The sequence below is a fragment of the Lipomyces doorenjongii genome, assembly GCF_038497915.1.
Source record: "Lipomyces doorenjongii strain NRRL Y-27504 unplaced genomic scaffold V1508scaffold_76, whole genome shotgun sequence".
In the NCBI taxonomy this organism is placed as follows: Eukaryota; Fungi; Ascomycota; class Lipomycetes; order Lipomycetales; family Lipomycetaceae; genus Lipomyces; species Lipomyces doorenjongii.
In genome coordinates, this window is record NW_027118143.1 from 16,421 (window position 1) to 31,834 (window position 15,414).

At 46.8% G+C, this 15,414-nt stretch overlaps 5 protein-coding genes across 5 annotated transcripts; 2 read left to right on the top strand and 3 right to left on the bottom strand.

The window, feature by feature from the left end:
- Positions 1-3,027: 3,027 nt before the first annotated feature.
- Positions 3,028-4,867, bottom strand: V1508DRAFT_425027 (uncharacterized protein). Its single transcript, XM_066941372.1, has one exon. It carries the CDS (start codon positions 4,521-4,523, stop codon positions 3,342-3,344), a length of 1,182 nt encoding a protein of 393 aa, XP_066793307.1. The 5' UTR covers positions 4,524-4,867; the 3' UTR covers positions 3,028-3,341.
- On the top strand, positions 4,762-6,470 carry V1508DRAFT_270941 (uncharacterized protein). Its single transcript, XM_066936484.1, has one exon. The coding sequence runs from the start codon at positions 5,000-5,002 to the stop codon at positions 6,242-6,244; it is 1,245 nt and encodes a 414-aa protein (XP_066793308.1). The 5' UTR covers positions 4,762-4,999; the 3' UTR covers positions 6,245-6,470.
- Positions 6,471-8,548: 2,078 nt separating this feature from the next.
- On the bottom strand, positions 8,549-11,339 carry V1508DRAFT_425031 (OPT oligopeptide transporter protein-domain-containing protein). The gene has a single exon (XM_066941373.1). The coding sequence runs from the start codon at positions 11,258-11,260 to the stop codon at positions 8,681-8,683; it is 2,580 nt and encodes an 859-aa protein (XP_066793309.1). The 5' UTR covers positions 11,261-11,339; the 3' UTR covers positions 8,549-8,680.
- Positions 11,340-12,685: 1,346 nt separating this feature from the next.
- On the bottom strand, positions 12,686-14,077 carry V1508DRAFT_425033 (Alpha/Beta hydrolase protein). The gene has a single exon (XM_066941374.1). It carries the CDS (start codon positions 13,797-13,799, stop codon positions 12,993-12,995), a length of 807 nt encoding a protein of 268 aa, XP_066793310.1. The 5' UTR covers positions 13,800-14,077; the 3' UTR covers positions 12,686-12,992.
- Positions 14,078-14,475: 398 nt separating this feature from the next.
- On the top strand, positions 14,476-14,792 carry V1508DRAFT_425037 (uncharacterized protein). The gene has a single exon (XM_066941375.1). It carries the CDS (start codon positions 14,537-14,539, stop codon positions 14,744-14,746), a length of 210 nt encoding a protein of 69 aa, XP_066793311.1. The 5' UTR covers positions 14,476-14,536; the 3' UTR covers positions 14,747-14,792.
- The last annotated feature ends 622 nt before the right edge of the window (positions 14,793-15,414 follow it).

Sequence of the window (15,414 nt, forward strand, 5' to 3'; positions counted from 1 at the left end):
GGCGAGGAGAGCGAGATCAAGCGCCGTGGAGTGCCTATAGAGCTTGAAGAAAGACAAGTTGACGGGCGTAATCTGGACCTGGGAGCGGAGGAGGTCAGCTTATTCTGGCGGAAGATGTGCGTAGCCATCTTGTGCATCGTCGCCGACAGGCACAATGGCGCGTGTCTTCTCTTTTGTGTGGCTTGGGCTATTTGATACTTGTTTGTCGACGGAAGGCAGTGTCATTGTGTACTTGTGGAAGTGCAAAAAGCCAGTCCCCGTACGTTAGACGGGCCAGTGTATATATAGATATATACCTGTATTTCGGAGAGTGTCAGCAAACGCGAATGAAGAGTAAGAATGGGGGCAATGTGGCTGACAACGAGCCGCTCACTCTACCGCTGAACTAAACTTGGTTCGTTTTCGCCGATATCTGGTGTACGCTGCGACTTCCGCGGTGTTTTCGACCAGTCGAAGCTATGTCGACCGATTCAAGGCGGATGGATTGCAGCGCAGAGACGAGGAACTAAGAGTAAGGTATACTGAGACGCAATGGCTGCGAAGCGAATGAGAAGTTGTATGAATTGAGCCGACGGAGCACTGGCCGAGCCGATGGACGAACTAGCTGTGCGCTTTCGGACTAAATATTAGCCCGACTGACAAAAGTAAGGAAACATCACGAGATCGCTTATATGCTCAATAAGCACGCCACTGGCTGTAAAGTCATCATCGACTTGCCCAAGATCATGGTGTCATGTGTCTTAATCCCGATAGTAGTGATAGCCTGGATTGCACGCAGCTGTGGTTTGACCAGTGACTCTCAAATGATAAAGTTCTTGCCATTGTACATCGGGATATTTTTCGCCGGGGTCAGACATGAAAGATATCGATGATGAAGTGGGATCATTGCGGTGTGTCTCGTCGACTGGAGAGCTCATAATAATCCGATGGAATTATATGTGCAGGGGGACGTAAATGAACTGGGTTGTCGAGAATTCGGATAGACTAATTGTAGGGATATTCTAACCCAGGCTAAGTAGCTCTATTTCTATACTTGAAGTTTCTAGAGTATTTTAGTAGTAAATCTTGTACAAGACCTTGGAATCTACAAGTGTACAATATTCTGTCTAGTGGCTCGGTTATTAACAGACGGAGTGATTACCATCACCTAATCTAATAACTAATATGAATGAACTTTTTTGTAGTAGTATCATGCTAATATCAGAGAAGACAAAAGAGATTTTAGCTACATGTACATATGAATATTTGATTATAGACCATATATACACGTTTCAACGATCCTCCAGACTAACGTCTGGGAGTTGTAACTTTTCTGCTGCTCAACTTGGTTTTTGGTCCACCGGTCTGTTCGTTCGTCCGACGGCTTAATCTGCTTTTGGTCCTGCCCCGTTCCAGTTGTTATTCCGCTGTCGACATCATTTTTTGGCCATTGGCTCCGAAGCATGTGAGTGTGTCTTAGAGGCGTTTCTGTAGAGGGGGATCCATAAAGCGACCAATGTTGGATGTGACACCGTACGTAGTTATTACAGCTATATGTCGTTCCGCTACAACTAATCTCACATGATACTGCTACTTAACCCATGCGAGCTACCTGTATAGACGCCACCTTGCTCCAGGATCGGCATTATACATCTCCTTGGTTTGTTTGAGAGATATTGCGAACTTGAAGTATGCTGCTCCAGCCTGAATTGTTCCACATGTGGCATGCAAAGGCATGCCTATCAGAGCATGGCTCCAACTGCATGCTATTCTTGACCACCTCTGCCGTAGCACATCTACTAGCTGGACACAGTCACGCGCGTAAAGTAGGTCACGTAATTGTTCTTGTACCGTGGTCGAATTATAGCCGGTAACATCCGCAATGTTGGCCACATCATCGATCCAGTCAAAAACATCATCAATACTGTCAGGTCAGTCTTTGAGATAAAGTATCTGTAAGTAACTCATTGACGCATGTGACTCCTTGTTGTCAAACGAATAGCTCGTTTATCATAAATGTAGTATCTTCTTTATATTTTAGCGTGTCCAAAAGAGGCATAGTGGGTTCAGGGTTGAAACCCTGAACGTTGAAGCCCCATGCATCTCTCTTACTTTTTATCAATGCTAATCAAGCATTGTTGGAACCACCTTAAAATTCTTGGACTCTTGGCTGCGTTGAATATCCAGCCACTCAGGATGAACAGGCCAGAGGCCGGGAGTAGACGAAAGACCTCTTCCTGCTGAGAGCGAAAACAACCCGCAGGACATGACGTATCAGAAGATTGATGGAGAGTCAACGACCATACTTGGTTGAGCCAAGTGTACGTAACGTAGACTTTGATATCCATTATTTGCCGAAGTTTGCAATCCCTTCTCCCGGAGTTACTTTTTAAGCCCAAGGCCGCGTTAATTAACGGGAAACCATCGTGTCTCGATTTAGGTTCACCGACAGAGTAACTTTATCCCCATACACTTTAATGTGATGGTGGCGCCCGTTTTAAGACTCGGCCACTTTACTCGTCATAGATCCAGTCGCACTTGAAGCCAACACGGATTTACGCCTCGGTATGGGCTTTGGCAAGGGCAAAGTTCAGAACCACAGGGACTTGGCACTTCCTGTGTTCGCGGTTGTAGGTGTTTGTCCTGAAATCCTATTCTAACTAATTCTACGTCCGAACTGAAGGGCGTGTTTAATATCATTCTTGGCATGTATGACGCCATGAGGGTCGGCTGACTACTGCTGGATGGGGATTAGTGGTGGGATAGCGTGTGATAAGATCTAGCTCACCATAAGATCCAGAGATTTGTCACAGTGCCACCGCATCATTGTCTGTGTGATTTGGAATCCCGCTAAATTCGGGCAAGCATGCCTACTACGGCGTACGCATTGGAGCGCATAGTCCGATGAAACTCGTTGATGTTATGAGATATAGAGCAAAGAGATCTGGGATAGTCTAGCAACTCCGCAATCAGCCATCCCCCTTTCCCTTAACCATGCTGACCCATCATTTTCGAAAGATCTTTTTTGGTTGGAGTGAATGCATGATTGTCAGCAATAAGAACATCGTATTAGGCAATAGTCAAGGTAAGTAGTGGTTTCAAGTAAAAAGCTATGTACACGTAATTCTTAAATATTAACTGAACACATTAACGATAAATTAACTAACGAGATTCACGACAGACGTACGACGACCAGTGCCGCCGCAACAAAACATAATTAAAGCTCCCACGAATCATCTGCCCCAGTCCAACCTCGCGTGTTATTTTATGCTCAAATATGTATAAGATTCCATCTTGTTCCTGGACACGAATGGAAATGCGCTTCGATTATCCACAACAGAATTGGCATTTGGGATTTAAGGCTATGTAAACTTCAGCTTCCAGACCTTCGTCTTGAATTCGTTATATCCATATGAGGATATAAGCACCCTCTGACCGGCAATATCTGAGCCGTTCTGGAATGGCACTGGCGTTACAAGCGCATGTTGGACAGAAGCGGGAAAGGAAAAGACGATGATGTCATCGGTGCTCCAAGGACCGAGTGGAGTTGAGGAGTACTTTACTCGCAGACGGTCCTCACTATCGTTGAGGAAGAACAGCAGGTACGAGTTGTGATATGCTGAATAGAAAATTGACGCTGAGTCTCTAAAAGACGTCTGAGCCGGAAGTGATATAATGGCGGCAGATTGCCTGCGTGCGGTAGGAACCGGCTCGGTGGACAACCAGGCTCCTGCACCTTGGTCCCAATACCTCCATGTAGACTTGTCTTCAACTGTCGCGGCGGGGGCTGAGGCGACGTGCACGTCTCGGTGGTATCCATCCTGACTAGTATCCAGTGCGTATAAGTACACAACCCCCTTAACGACGACCGTTGCAAACGAGCCGTATTGGTATTCATCAGGTGTCAATGTTATAGTGATGGGACGCGTGATCTTCAGGGAGTTGTAGGCTGGATAGAACTCATACACGACCATTGACGTTCCAGCGAATGGGCCGCAATAGCTAAGCCTCATATTCCAGAACTGAATGGCTTTACTGGGGCCGACGACAGCACAGTTTATGGACGCGTTGACGGTGATGTCGGTGCTGTAAGTAACGCTGACTTCGTTCTCTTCCGCCGTGCGAGGGATTATCGGCCAGTGGGCCCAGTTATCAACAATCCATGCGGGGTGCGCAAAGTCCTTCGCCAGAGAGAGGCTGCTCGAGAAGCTGGTCACTTGGTAGGAGTCAATTTCTACGCTGGAGGTATAACCAAAGAACCAGAAACCCCGGTCCTGGAGAGAGCAGAATGTGGCCAAGTCTGAGTTCTCAATCGAAAATCTGGGGGTGCGGGACGAGTCTGTTAGTTCCCCCCAGTAATCGACGTAGGCAACCTTGAAGTCGACGTGAGCAGGCGGTGAAACTTCATAGAGAGGGTCAGTGTCGTAGTGAGGTGTGATAATCGAGGGTACCGGAAAGGCGGTCGACGCGGCCAGTGTCGCCGCGGAGACGGTTACTGCTGCCAGGAAGACTACAATTATGTGTAGTGCTGCGAAGATGCCCATATTTAAAATTGGAAAGTACGAGTACTCTCGCGTTGCGTGATGTGATTTTGTGGCCAGTGAAAGCGGCCTGAGGGCACACCTTATAATGTGTTTGGCGAGCTTCTAGCAAACGCGAAACCGTTCCGGTGGATTTAGCAAAAGAGTACTTAGACGTAGTGAAATGATTCAGTCAGAGTGGAGTTCTGAGACAGTCACACATCAACTTTACTTTTTAAAGTTGAGTTTAGTCATTATATATAGGACTTCGGTCCTTTGTTGTATATATTGCCAAGCATCGGGGCGCCGACGCCGAATGCAATAAGGTCACATTCAATTTCGTCAGCAATTAATGCTCCCATTCTAGTGGGTCTCGCTTCTGACGTTGTTGTTCCACCCCGACTGAGAGGTGATCATGCGAGGGTGCTTAGTTCACGATTTATGTATAAAGACCTAGAACCTCTCAGTTGTGGTGATGTAAACAGCTGTGCGTCCCCTCAATGGCTTCCTTTCTCGTCCTCGTTCAGCTGACAGTAGCAGCTTTTGCTTCTGCGACATCTACAACATTTTCTGTTCCCAACATTCTCACGCCACATAGCGAGTTTTCACCTCCGTTTATGGTGACACCGCGGAATCTCGGATTCTCAGTCGCCAGCGTATCTAACTGGGGTTATCTACATGATTACTCCATCAACTCGTCATACACCTTAACGTCTGGGTTTCAGGGTTTCCCAACTCTGTGCTCTATCCAGAACCGCACATTTTGGTTCGCCGGACCGGTGCAGATACAGGATGCGCAGAACCGGACGTTGGCATCAACGTCGAGCTCTGTCGCAATGGCTTTGACCTTTTCCCATCCTTCGTGGATCCGCGAACTCTCCCCAAGGCCGGACAGCTCCTGGCCAGTCATTCCCGTCACTCCTGCCGAACAACTTGTCTCGATCACGTATAACCAAACATATCAGTTTGATGCAACTGCCCACTGCTCGCTCATCAATGATACTTCGGCCGTGCAGTTCTGGGATGCGTGGAGTTACAACTCCGGAAAGTACAACTGCTTCCACATTGGCGGATCATTCTTGGTCATATACACACTCGACCCAGCAACTAACAAGCTTACTATAAATCGTCCCGCCCCTGTGTACCAGAAGGAGAGTATCCAGTACCCCTACGGTTCCTTTTCGACTCTGACTGTCCAAGGGATGACATACCTGTACGCTTGGGATGTATACGTTCCCCCGTCAGACGACATGGGAGGCGACTCGGGAACCGGTGGCAATCACAGGGACATTCACGTTGCGGTTGCGCCCACTTCCACAATAGCAGACAAATCGACGTGGAAATACTACGACAACAGCACGGGTACCTTTTCGAGTACGGAACCGCTCCCCACTACTCGCAGGTCATCAGCTGCCATCATCATCCTAGATGAGTTCTCTACCGAGTTCGAGAACACGTTTCTGTCTGCTTCAATCTTCTACTCTGAGTATCATGATGCATATCTCCTTGTATATGCGCCAATTTATCCCCCAGGGATCTATGTTCGTTTCGCGCCGACACCTCTTGGACCGTGGTCATCTCGCGGCACAAAAATCATGGACCCGACCCAATTTGGTTACAGTGTTGTCAGATACGCTCTAGCCAGCCCTATATATTTCCAGACAGACGGAAATGGCGGACAGAGCCTGCTGTTGACTCTTAGTGGGGACTACAAGACCCAGGCGTTCAAACTTAATTTTAGCTAAATTTGGTGGTTCTTTGTCAAGGATGCAGATTGCTCGTGTTGGCTACGAAGCCTGAGCGGCGGTGGGGTGCCAGAGCGCAAGGCAAAACTGGACTGGGCTGGAAAGACACTTCTGGGTCAAGCAAGGGACAACAAAAAACAACACGAATGTATTTCAAGGAATATGCAAATGATATTAATTAAGTAATATATCAATTTTAACTTGCAGGCCCGGTGCTGAGATTCTCCAATACCTACCTGATCGACACATTCTCATAAAAGGTTAACTATATTGCTGGAAGTGATGTATGGTTAAGCGCATTAAAGCTTATAAAATTAGAGATGCACGCAGTGGAAGTACGATGCCTTAGAAGGGTTTGGCCTCAGTCCGATGACCACTTGTTAAACAAGCTTTCGCTATACAGTCACAATAATGAGCGCCCAGTCCGTGTAATGTAAGGCTAACCATCATAGGCGCGAATGTTAATATAGAAATCTGTCCGCTTTTTATGTTTTAACTCCCATTGCTACCCCCTTGGAATCTTACCCTCTCTCCGTCGGCTCTGTTCTTTTGTCCGTCGCTACCACATTCATTAATTGTCGGGCTTCTTCAGTCATTATTTCTTGGCTATTGGGGTGTGTCTCACCTACCCTCGCCTAGTTTTACCCAGCTTTGCCTAGAGCGTTTCCGACTCTCATTTAGTCCTGCCATCTTGCCAGTCTTTAACTCCGTCGACCTTATTCATAAGCTTCTGTAGGCGTGGGTATGGCTTGTATCTATAGGACCGGATTGTGTACAACTGAATGCCGCGCCTCCAGTGTATATTTACTTTGCCCTCAACTTTCAGCTGTTGAGCTAAGTCTCAATGCTTGACCTCCTCCTGACCTATGCCCATTATCGAAGCCAAGATATATATCCCAATTCATGTATAAGTTTGGCTACGAGATTTCTCCTGGAAAGTGGGTCATTCGTGCTCAGGACCAACAAGTTCTTTCTGCCGATAGTGCAGCCATAGTCATTGGATTTCTGCTTCTAGGGCCGCCGGAAGGTCATATTTTGGGGGTACTTGACCTGTTTTGCAGGCATCTTCACGCAGTATTACGCAAAGAGTATCACCAAAATAATTTCCTCCTTGGGAATCGGTCTGGGCCATTCGATTGGCACTGCACTTGAACCGGAGATTTGGCCAGTACGGCTTGAGTCTAATATGATAGTGAAGATCAATCAGAATGTCATGATTACCTACGCACAATGGGTGCAATGCTTTCGCTGTATATTTTGCCAATCAAAACAACCGATATGGCCTGGAGAATTCCTACGTTTACCCATGTATATCCTTCTTTTAATTAGCGTTCTTTCCTCAGTCCCCGTCGTGGCTTATTTTCCATGACGTAATATCTATTCTAAGTGCCTTCAACGGCAAGGATTATGACCCTGATACCGCGATCGTAATTGTTTATACTGCTCTGCAGGAGGAGAGAAAATTAGAGGCGTCGAAGTCTAAAGCCAAATAGATCGATAATCTGCTGTCGTGTATGGGTCACGCGTGCCATCAGCTTGTTGGAGCTGGTTTTAGTCTGCATATAGTCATATTGTTTTGTACTCGCCGGAGTTCATAACCCTTTTGGGATCTCTCAGATGGTAATTCCCTCACAGCCTCTAAGAATCTTGAAAGAGTGGGCCGCAGACGTACTTTGCTATGTGGCATGGTGTTTTTGACGTCTACTCTGCTCGTCATCAGTCGTGTAAGCACAACGCATGGACAGACGGCATTGAAGGTTGTTGTTAGTTTAATGACAATTTGCGAGCTTTGTGGTCAGCAGTCAAACTGGTCTGATATTTGAATGCTAACAATTCATTAGTACCAATTGACCGCTGACTCTATTCCCGACTCCCAGACTGCGCCATAAGACTTTCGCTCTTAATGATATGACTGTAAATTTACTTTCAACTACACCTGCCTTGGTCCTGCCATATTTAGTGAATACCGATAAGGCGGATCTTGGCGGCAAAATCACTTTTGTGTCTTCGGGCCCCAGTTCTCTGTTGTATCTATCTGTAAGTAGAGACAGAAATGTGACGCTACGAGTATGAAAGGAGTTGCATCGGTTATTACGGAATGTAACGTATAATGACGTGACGACGGGCTATCAAAGGTATGTGGAGGGTATATCAGTAGCGATTTTGGGTTTCAGGGTACATAGTAGACAGACCTGTTGGCTGCCTCTCTATCTCTCGTACATACTTGAAGATGTCAGGCTTCAAGTCGGAGATATACATCGGAATAGCTTAGATGGTGTTACTCAATCCGACCACCTCATTTTTGTTGGAAAGTTTTCTTACTATTCTTAAAGCTCCCCTTCCATTTCCAGTGTACATTACAAATTCTCTTGGTGGCAATACAATATACTTCTTGTTACAAACAAATTTTGAATTCAAACAATAATGACTACAACACTACTGCCATGTCCCCTCAGGAATGCCGAAGTATCCAACTGCAGGTATACGCTTAAGTGTGGCGGTACCAGCACCATCAATACCAGCGCTTTGCACCGTAGTACCCCACCATACCAGAGACTTTGGACGGTATTGCAATGCCAAGAAGATGAGAATACCGGAGAATGCAATGCCCGCAGATAGACCACTGGTGATGATATAGTTGTACTTCGACCACCAGGCCAGGTAGCGAGTGCGCAAATAGTGCATGAAAACAAACGCCATATAGAATCCTGGTGTGTAATATGTCAAGTTGTAGTTCGCGCCAAATCGAGTAATGCCTCCCAAGAAAAGAACAGGATGGAAGAGCCTGAGGTACTGCGGGTACCTCTGTCTTGCTAAATACAACGGAACAGCGCAGCATGCGCCGATAAGAAAGCACCATTTAATCATAGGATAGAGGGTGTCGAAAGTGCGAGTGGGACCAACTACGCCGAACAGAAGACTGCCTGAATATATGCTATGTGACCACGCACAATAGAAACGGGAACTCTGAGTCCAGCTGCAAAAATTCGGCAATCCGTGGACGAGCTCCATAGCACCCGCAGTGACGAATATCTGGAAGAGCGTCCCGGTAAGCTGCCCTCGAAATACCGCGCGAGGAGGCAACTTCGCATAATGAGCCAACTTCTGATCACCGACATATGTCTCCGACATATCCTCGACACAAAATCCCATCGCACGGATAAAAACACAGGCTACACCGTTACCAGGAGCCAAATAACCAGCAATAATGGTTCCTAACATATTTATAGACATAAAATATCCTGTGGAGGCATATAATACCATGCAAGGAATTAGCATCGCAACTGCCACCAAAAAGATAACAACTACTGCCCAGACCGGCGTCGTGGTGGGGTAGGCCTTCATCACAACACAAGCAACGACAAATGAGATCGCAAGGATCACAAGAAACCACCAATCCGGAACTTCTTTGTACTGTCGCATTAAAACTGACAGAGGATCTCTGTATCGATCATAATTGGACAACTTGCGATTCCTCAAGCTGCTAATGAAGCCAGAAATTGCGTCTCTGAATGTGGGCCACTCCATGACGAAAATATAAACAAAAGCAAACATGTACACAGCATAAGAAGCACACAAGTACATATAGTATCCGGCCGAGACATAGGGTGGCGAATACGCCTTGTATTTTCCTAGATCAAAAACACCGTCGGTAATCGCTTGCGAAACGTTGTACGACTTTCCGAAACGGTCGTATACAGTACTTGTGTTCGGCGGCATGTATGCTGTATACTGGTAGTTGGTGTAGAACAGAATCAGGAGAATAATGGCGCCTACCACAGTACCGGCATACTGATTTGCTGTGGCAAAGAATGGTACAATTAATGGAGACGCATAATTGATAACCGACCAGTCAAAGGTAGTAATTGGATTGAATCCCACGCCAATAGTAGATCCGGTGACAAAAGCCAGGTTCTTGTTTTTAGGTGCGATCCACGTCATCCAGTTAAAAGTACTGAGAGCGGTAAAGAGATAGTCCGGAATAAAGAAGTAAACAAATGCGGCTCCAAGAAGGATGTTGAAAAGGCGATACTTGCTTATTCTCCATCCGCTGATAGTTCTTTTCTCCTCAGGAACAAGAAGCGTTCGATTAAGCTGCAGAGTGGGCAGCATTGTTGGCCAGACGGCCTTGCTAGGATAAACAGTCCACCTTCGAAGCACTCCTGCCATTCCCAACCCAAAGAGCTGGCAAATAATATTTATGAGGACAGTGAAGCCGTAGTTAGCCCACTCCTGCCCGTAGAATACCTTCTCTCTGATGACTGGATAATATTGACCCCAAACGGCGTTCTGTGCACCAACATTAGTAATAATTGTAGCGAACATCTGCTCCTTGAAAGTCCACGGTCCAGGGTTAAGGTTGACACTCCACTTCCACACCCGGAACTTCCATGCGGGAAGAAACTTCGCTGCAAACTGCCCGCAAGGAAGAAGGAGAATTTGGACGACTTGAGATGTGAGCGTGAAGTGAGGTTGACGATAATACATAAGTTGGTTGATGAAGCCTGCAATCGCAACCCAGAAAATACCAATAAAATATGCTCGGAAAGTTTCGACCGGAATGGTAGGATCATCCGTTGGTGTACAAACTGATCGAACTTCCGGATATGGCGAATGGTACTTCATCAGCGATGCTTCAAGACGCAGATCAATGTCATACAAAATAGGACCTTCTCCGTAGGCTTCTTCACCCTTTAGCAACTTTTTAATTCTCGTAAGTGTAGTCTCCGGGAAATTGATATCGGTGTTGTGGTACTCGAGCGCGTATTGCAGTATTTCAACTGCCTCTTCAGCACTTACGGTGCGCAACTTTTCGACGAAGAAATCGGCCCCTCCTTCGGCCAAAATGTCATCCATATCGCCGGTTGCACGCATTCGATCAACAATCACGTCGAATTCGTGCATGTGCTCGATAACACCATTCTTCTTCTCGTCCAAGCTATTGTCATTGGAACTGGTTTCAACGTCCTGCGTCGAGACGGTCACAGGGGCCTTGAGCTCATATGGGTCGGACATCTCTGTCGGCGGTTAGCGATGTCAGACTGACAGATGCATTGAAAGTATTTGTATACCTTGTCTGCAGAGGAGCAAAATTCCGATATTATAAAATGCGAGGAAACTGGAGGACTGCGAGCATGTTACTGCTGACGCCTAGAGGGTCGGTATATCTAAAGCCTACTGCGGCTGCGAAGTCCGAACGCGTTAGGCGATGGTGTGACCGCACCGTGTAATGATGATATGGTTCAGCTCTAGATAAGCCAAACTCGAGGTCTCCGAAATAGCGTCGGTTAAACTTCCACTATTCCATGGTCTGGCCCGATTGCAAACTTCTCTTAGTTGACAACTATCTTCACGCCCATTCATTAGAGGTTTCCCGGATACGACCCAGAATTAAAGGCCAATCAAAAATAGACAAACACGCGATCTGCGGACAAGCAACAGCCAGGACGTGAAGCCCTTCATTTCTCAGCAGTCTCGCCGTGACCATCCAGAGCAGAACCGTACACGAAGCCGCCGCCGCTCCCCTGTTAGAAATGAAAAAGCCATCGCGCCAATAAAATTCTTTTTCCTTGGCAGAGATAGCATAAAAGTGTGCAAATTAATTGCCAGAGGCGCTGCAGCCGAGATAGCCCGCAGGTCTAACGGCGGCTTGGCCGGCCGGTTGGCCGAACGCCTCGCCGTTTGATAACACCGCAAGGACTGATTACGCCTGGGCCCAAAGCTCGGACTTACTAAAGCGCACACACCCTCCACTCTATGATAAATGATCATGCCTAACATAGGACTAGAGTAAGTGCACTATCGAACGCCTTGCTTCAATCATGTGGAGCAAGTTCCAATAGAATCATCTGGTGCGAAAGGGCTAAAAGTTTGATATTTCATGAGCACAGTCGGTATGGCTATTTTTGTCCGAAATTACTTCACACCTAAAGTTTGCCTACATTTCATCCTCCACCCTACCGTATCTACACATGTTCTCCTCCAAATGTTCCTGCACGATGCGCGTAAACGGGTGTCTCGTTAATAAGAATACCACCTAAATAATTGACTGTGAATGCTAACGGACTATTGCTTGGCTGGTCTACGGCCCATCTTGAATGTATTTCATGTAATCCAACGGGGTCACTTCTTGGCGCAAACCGTGAAATTCGCTAGCATCTTCGCGGTTAGACTAATGTCCGCCTGGAGCTGATTTGCGAGCTTCGGCCTGATTGCCACCGAGAGAATGCATGAGTGGGGCAGTATGTGATTTCGTCGAGGCAGGGTTTGAAGACATATGCTCATGCTCATGCTCATCCTCAGTGAAACACGCCACACAAGATGTTATAGCTATAGATCACGCGGCGCGATAGGTGTACCTGCGATTGGTTGCCATAGCCCTGGAGACCACGCTGAACTTACGCCACTGGGGAGGGACAACGGCCAGTTTTATCGTGTCGATGACAATTGTGTTCTCATTACAAGGAATACTCTAGCTTTTGCATATATTTTGCTTTGGTTTGAATGTTTTTCTTGAAGGATTGTACGCTATGCTATTTCAACCTGCCTGGACATGACTATGCACAGCTTTAAAGTGATAACGGGAGCTTTAACACGCTCAGGGAGCCTTTGGGTGATTTACGCGACGGACAAGCGACACGTAGAATGCGTTCGTTTGGGACTATAGCACGTACGACCTATGATACCTGTACGCACTACAGTTGCATTAGGTGGAATTCAGCATTACTAAACTCATACATACCCTCCCCTAAGAGGCTAATTTGTCGAGAAATTCAAACACTGCGTTGTTGAAAAGCTCTGGTCGCTGCAACGGTGCAAAATGGCTCACGCCCGCTAGACAGACGAATTTTGCATTTGGAATACTCTCCGCGAGATATTCGGCATGTTCTTGCTTGATGAATTCATCATGCTCACTTTGCACGATCGATACAGGAACATCTATTCGCCCTAATTGCTCCCTGGTGCAGTTCGGCTCGGTCTTCATCATCTCATCGACGGCTTCGACAAATGCATTGAACTGGTCCGGAGTAGCAGACAGGAGCGCATAGTCTTTCGTATGCCGACTGAAGCATCGCTTAAGCGTAGGCCCGAATTCGATTTCCTTCGTACCGCTGGGATCCATGTTGCAGGCAAAGAAGAAGACTCCTGCAGCACGCTGAGGTGCCTTCATGGCAAGAATTAAGGAGATGCAAGCGCCATCACTCCAGCCCACGAGTGACGCTTTCTCAATCTGTAAGGCATCCAGTATAGCAAGGACGTCGGATGCCATCAACTCGTATGTATATTTTCTTTCATCGCGAGTGCTTCTACCATGACCACGGCTATCGATCACTATAGCTCGATAGCCACGCTTGACTAACGCTGGAACTTGATATCCCCAATTGCCACTGTGGCCGATTCCACCATGCAGTAGGACGACTGGAGAACCGGTGCCGTATGACGCGTACCAGATGCGTGCACCGTCACACTGGACATAACCTTGTTGATCAGTCGTCGGTAACGGCGCGGCGCCGTGGGCGTCAAAATTGCTAAGGTCGTCGTCGCAAAATTCCATACCGATCTTCGAGATTGGAGTTCTATTGTAATATAATTGGTTGATGATTCAGTTGTGGGTGCTTTGATCCAAGGAATTTCGGACGGGCGGTTGCAGCAAGGTGATAACGTCTTAGTGTCAATGAGATAACTGTGGGTTTGGGTTTGCTTTGCGTTATTCGTACTGTGATGTCAAAGGCTGATGTGCGTCATTTGTAGAATTGAAGCTTGTAATCTAATTCCTGCTATGATTATCACATAGTCTATTTTACCTGCTATGCGACTGAATGAATCTGTGATGTCAATTTTGGAGGAATATATGGCTACTTTCTGCAGATAACCATATCAGCAAACATGAACTCTAAGGCAGTTATACTTTGTTCGTGCCAATTGAATCCTTGACTATTTCCCCCCAACTCGACTCTTTCCCTAACCCTTGAGCTTAATCTGTGGCCGGTACTTCGAGAACGTACCGGACGACAGAAACTGAACTCTTTTGTTGGACTATTCCTTTTAGACTCTAGCGTTAACCTTAATTAGTCGCGCTCGTAGCCCTTGCCCTTTTGTTTGTTTTATGTTTTGTATGTTTGTTTATCCTCGGTCGCATTGTTTGTTTGTTTATGTTGTTTATGTTTGTTTATCCTCGGACGCATTGTTTGTTTCCGCACTCTCTCCACTCTATTCAGTAACAACGTTTCCTCCCTCAATTTCGTCCCTTTAATTTAATAGCTTTTAGAATTTAATCCGTTCTTTTGCATCATGGACCAGGTTGAAGTAATCTATAAGGACTCCCAATACTGCCGAAAATGCCCGTCCTGTCGTCGCCAGATTCGTTGTGATACTCTTCAGGAGCTAGCAAACGTGTTTGCGGGCCTAGACGGTCAAGCTTTTCGGAGCTGTCTCAAGTGCCGTAGCAAGGTAAGTTTGCTCCTGACTTTTAGACTCCATGAAGTGAGCAATGTTCGTTAATCATCAATCGCAGCGGGCTGCAAAAAATCAGGCTGGCGTGTCGCAGAGCGCAGGATTTGATCTTGACGCATGCTACGACACTCACGAAGAATTTGTCGAAGCAGTCTCTGCATTCTTGACGCAGCATGATGACCACAAGTTCGATCTTACCGCGCAGCCTCTGAAAATTAAGGCTACTCTTTCCTCGACCCTTTGTATAGACAATGATGTCTCGATTGGTGCCTGTGCGGTATCGAATCTACAGAGAAGAGTTGCAATGATGCTGCGGAGCGACATATTTGATTGTTCAGGGTATTACTTCCATTTGCAGCATGCCCATGAAAGTGTCGAAAACCTATGCTGCTGAGTATTTTTCAGATCAGAGTAAACCCTTCACTGAGCCTGTGAAAGCGCAAGACTTAAGTTTACTAACAAGTAGTATTTGATACAAGAGGATTGACTAAAGAAAGAAGAGAAAGAAAAGGCGGAAAAAGAAGGGAACAAAAGTGTTGCTTGTGGCTCGGGGTCGAGCCAATCGGGAGGGGCAGCCCGACATTGGGACGAACTCAGGGGTGGTTCAGGGGCAGGCGAATAGGAGGGCGAAGGGGATGACCATCGGCCTTCAGGGAGTGCATCCGAACACCGGGCGAGTCTCTCCCTGCACTAAACAACATTTCCACTGCAACCTC

Excerpts from the sequence above, each read along its gene's own strand:
- V1508DRAFT_425027 (XM_066941372.1), bottom strand. The coding sequence starts at position 4,523 with ATGGGCATCTTCGCAGCACTACACATAATTGTAGTCTTCCTGGCAGCA.
- V1508DRAFT_270941 (XM_066936484.1), top strand. The coding sequence starts at position 5,000 with ATGGCTTCCTTTCTCGTCCTCGTTCAGCTGACAGTAGCAGCTTTTGCT.
- V1508DRAFT_425031 (XM_066941373.1), bottom strand. The coding sequence starts at position 11,260 with ATGTCCGACCCATATGAGCTCAAGGCCCCTGTGACCGTCTCGACGCAG.
- V1508DRAFT_425033 (XM_066941374.1), bottom strand. The coding sequence starts at position 13,799 with ATGGAATTTTGCGACGACGACCTTAGCAATTTTGACGCCCACGGCGCC.
- V1508DRAFT_425037 (XM_066941375.1), top strand. The coding sequence starts at position 14,537 with ATGGACCAGGTTGAAGTAATCTATAAGGACTCCCAATACTGCCGAAAA.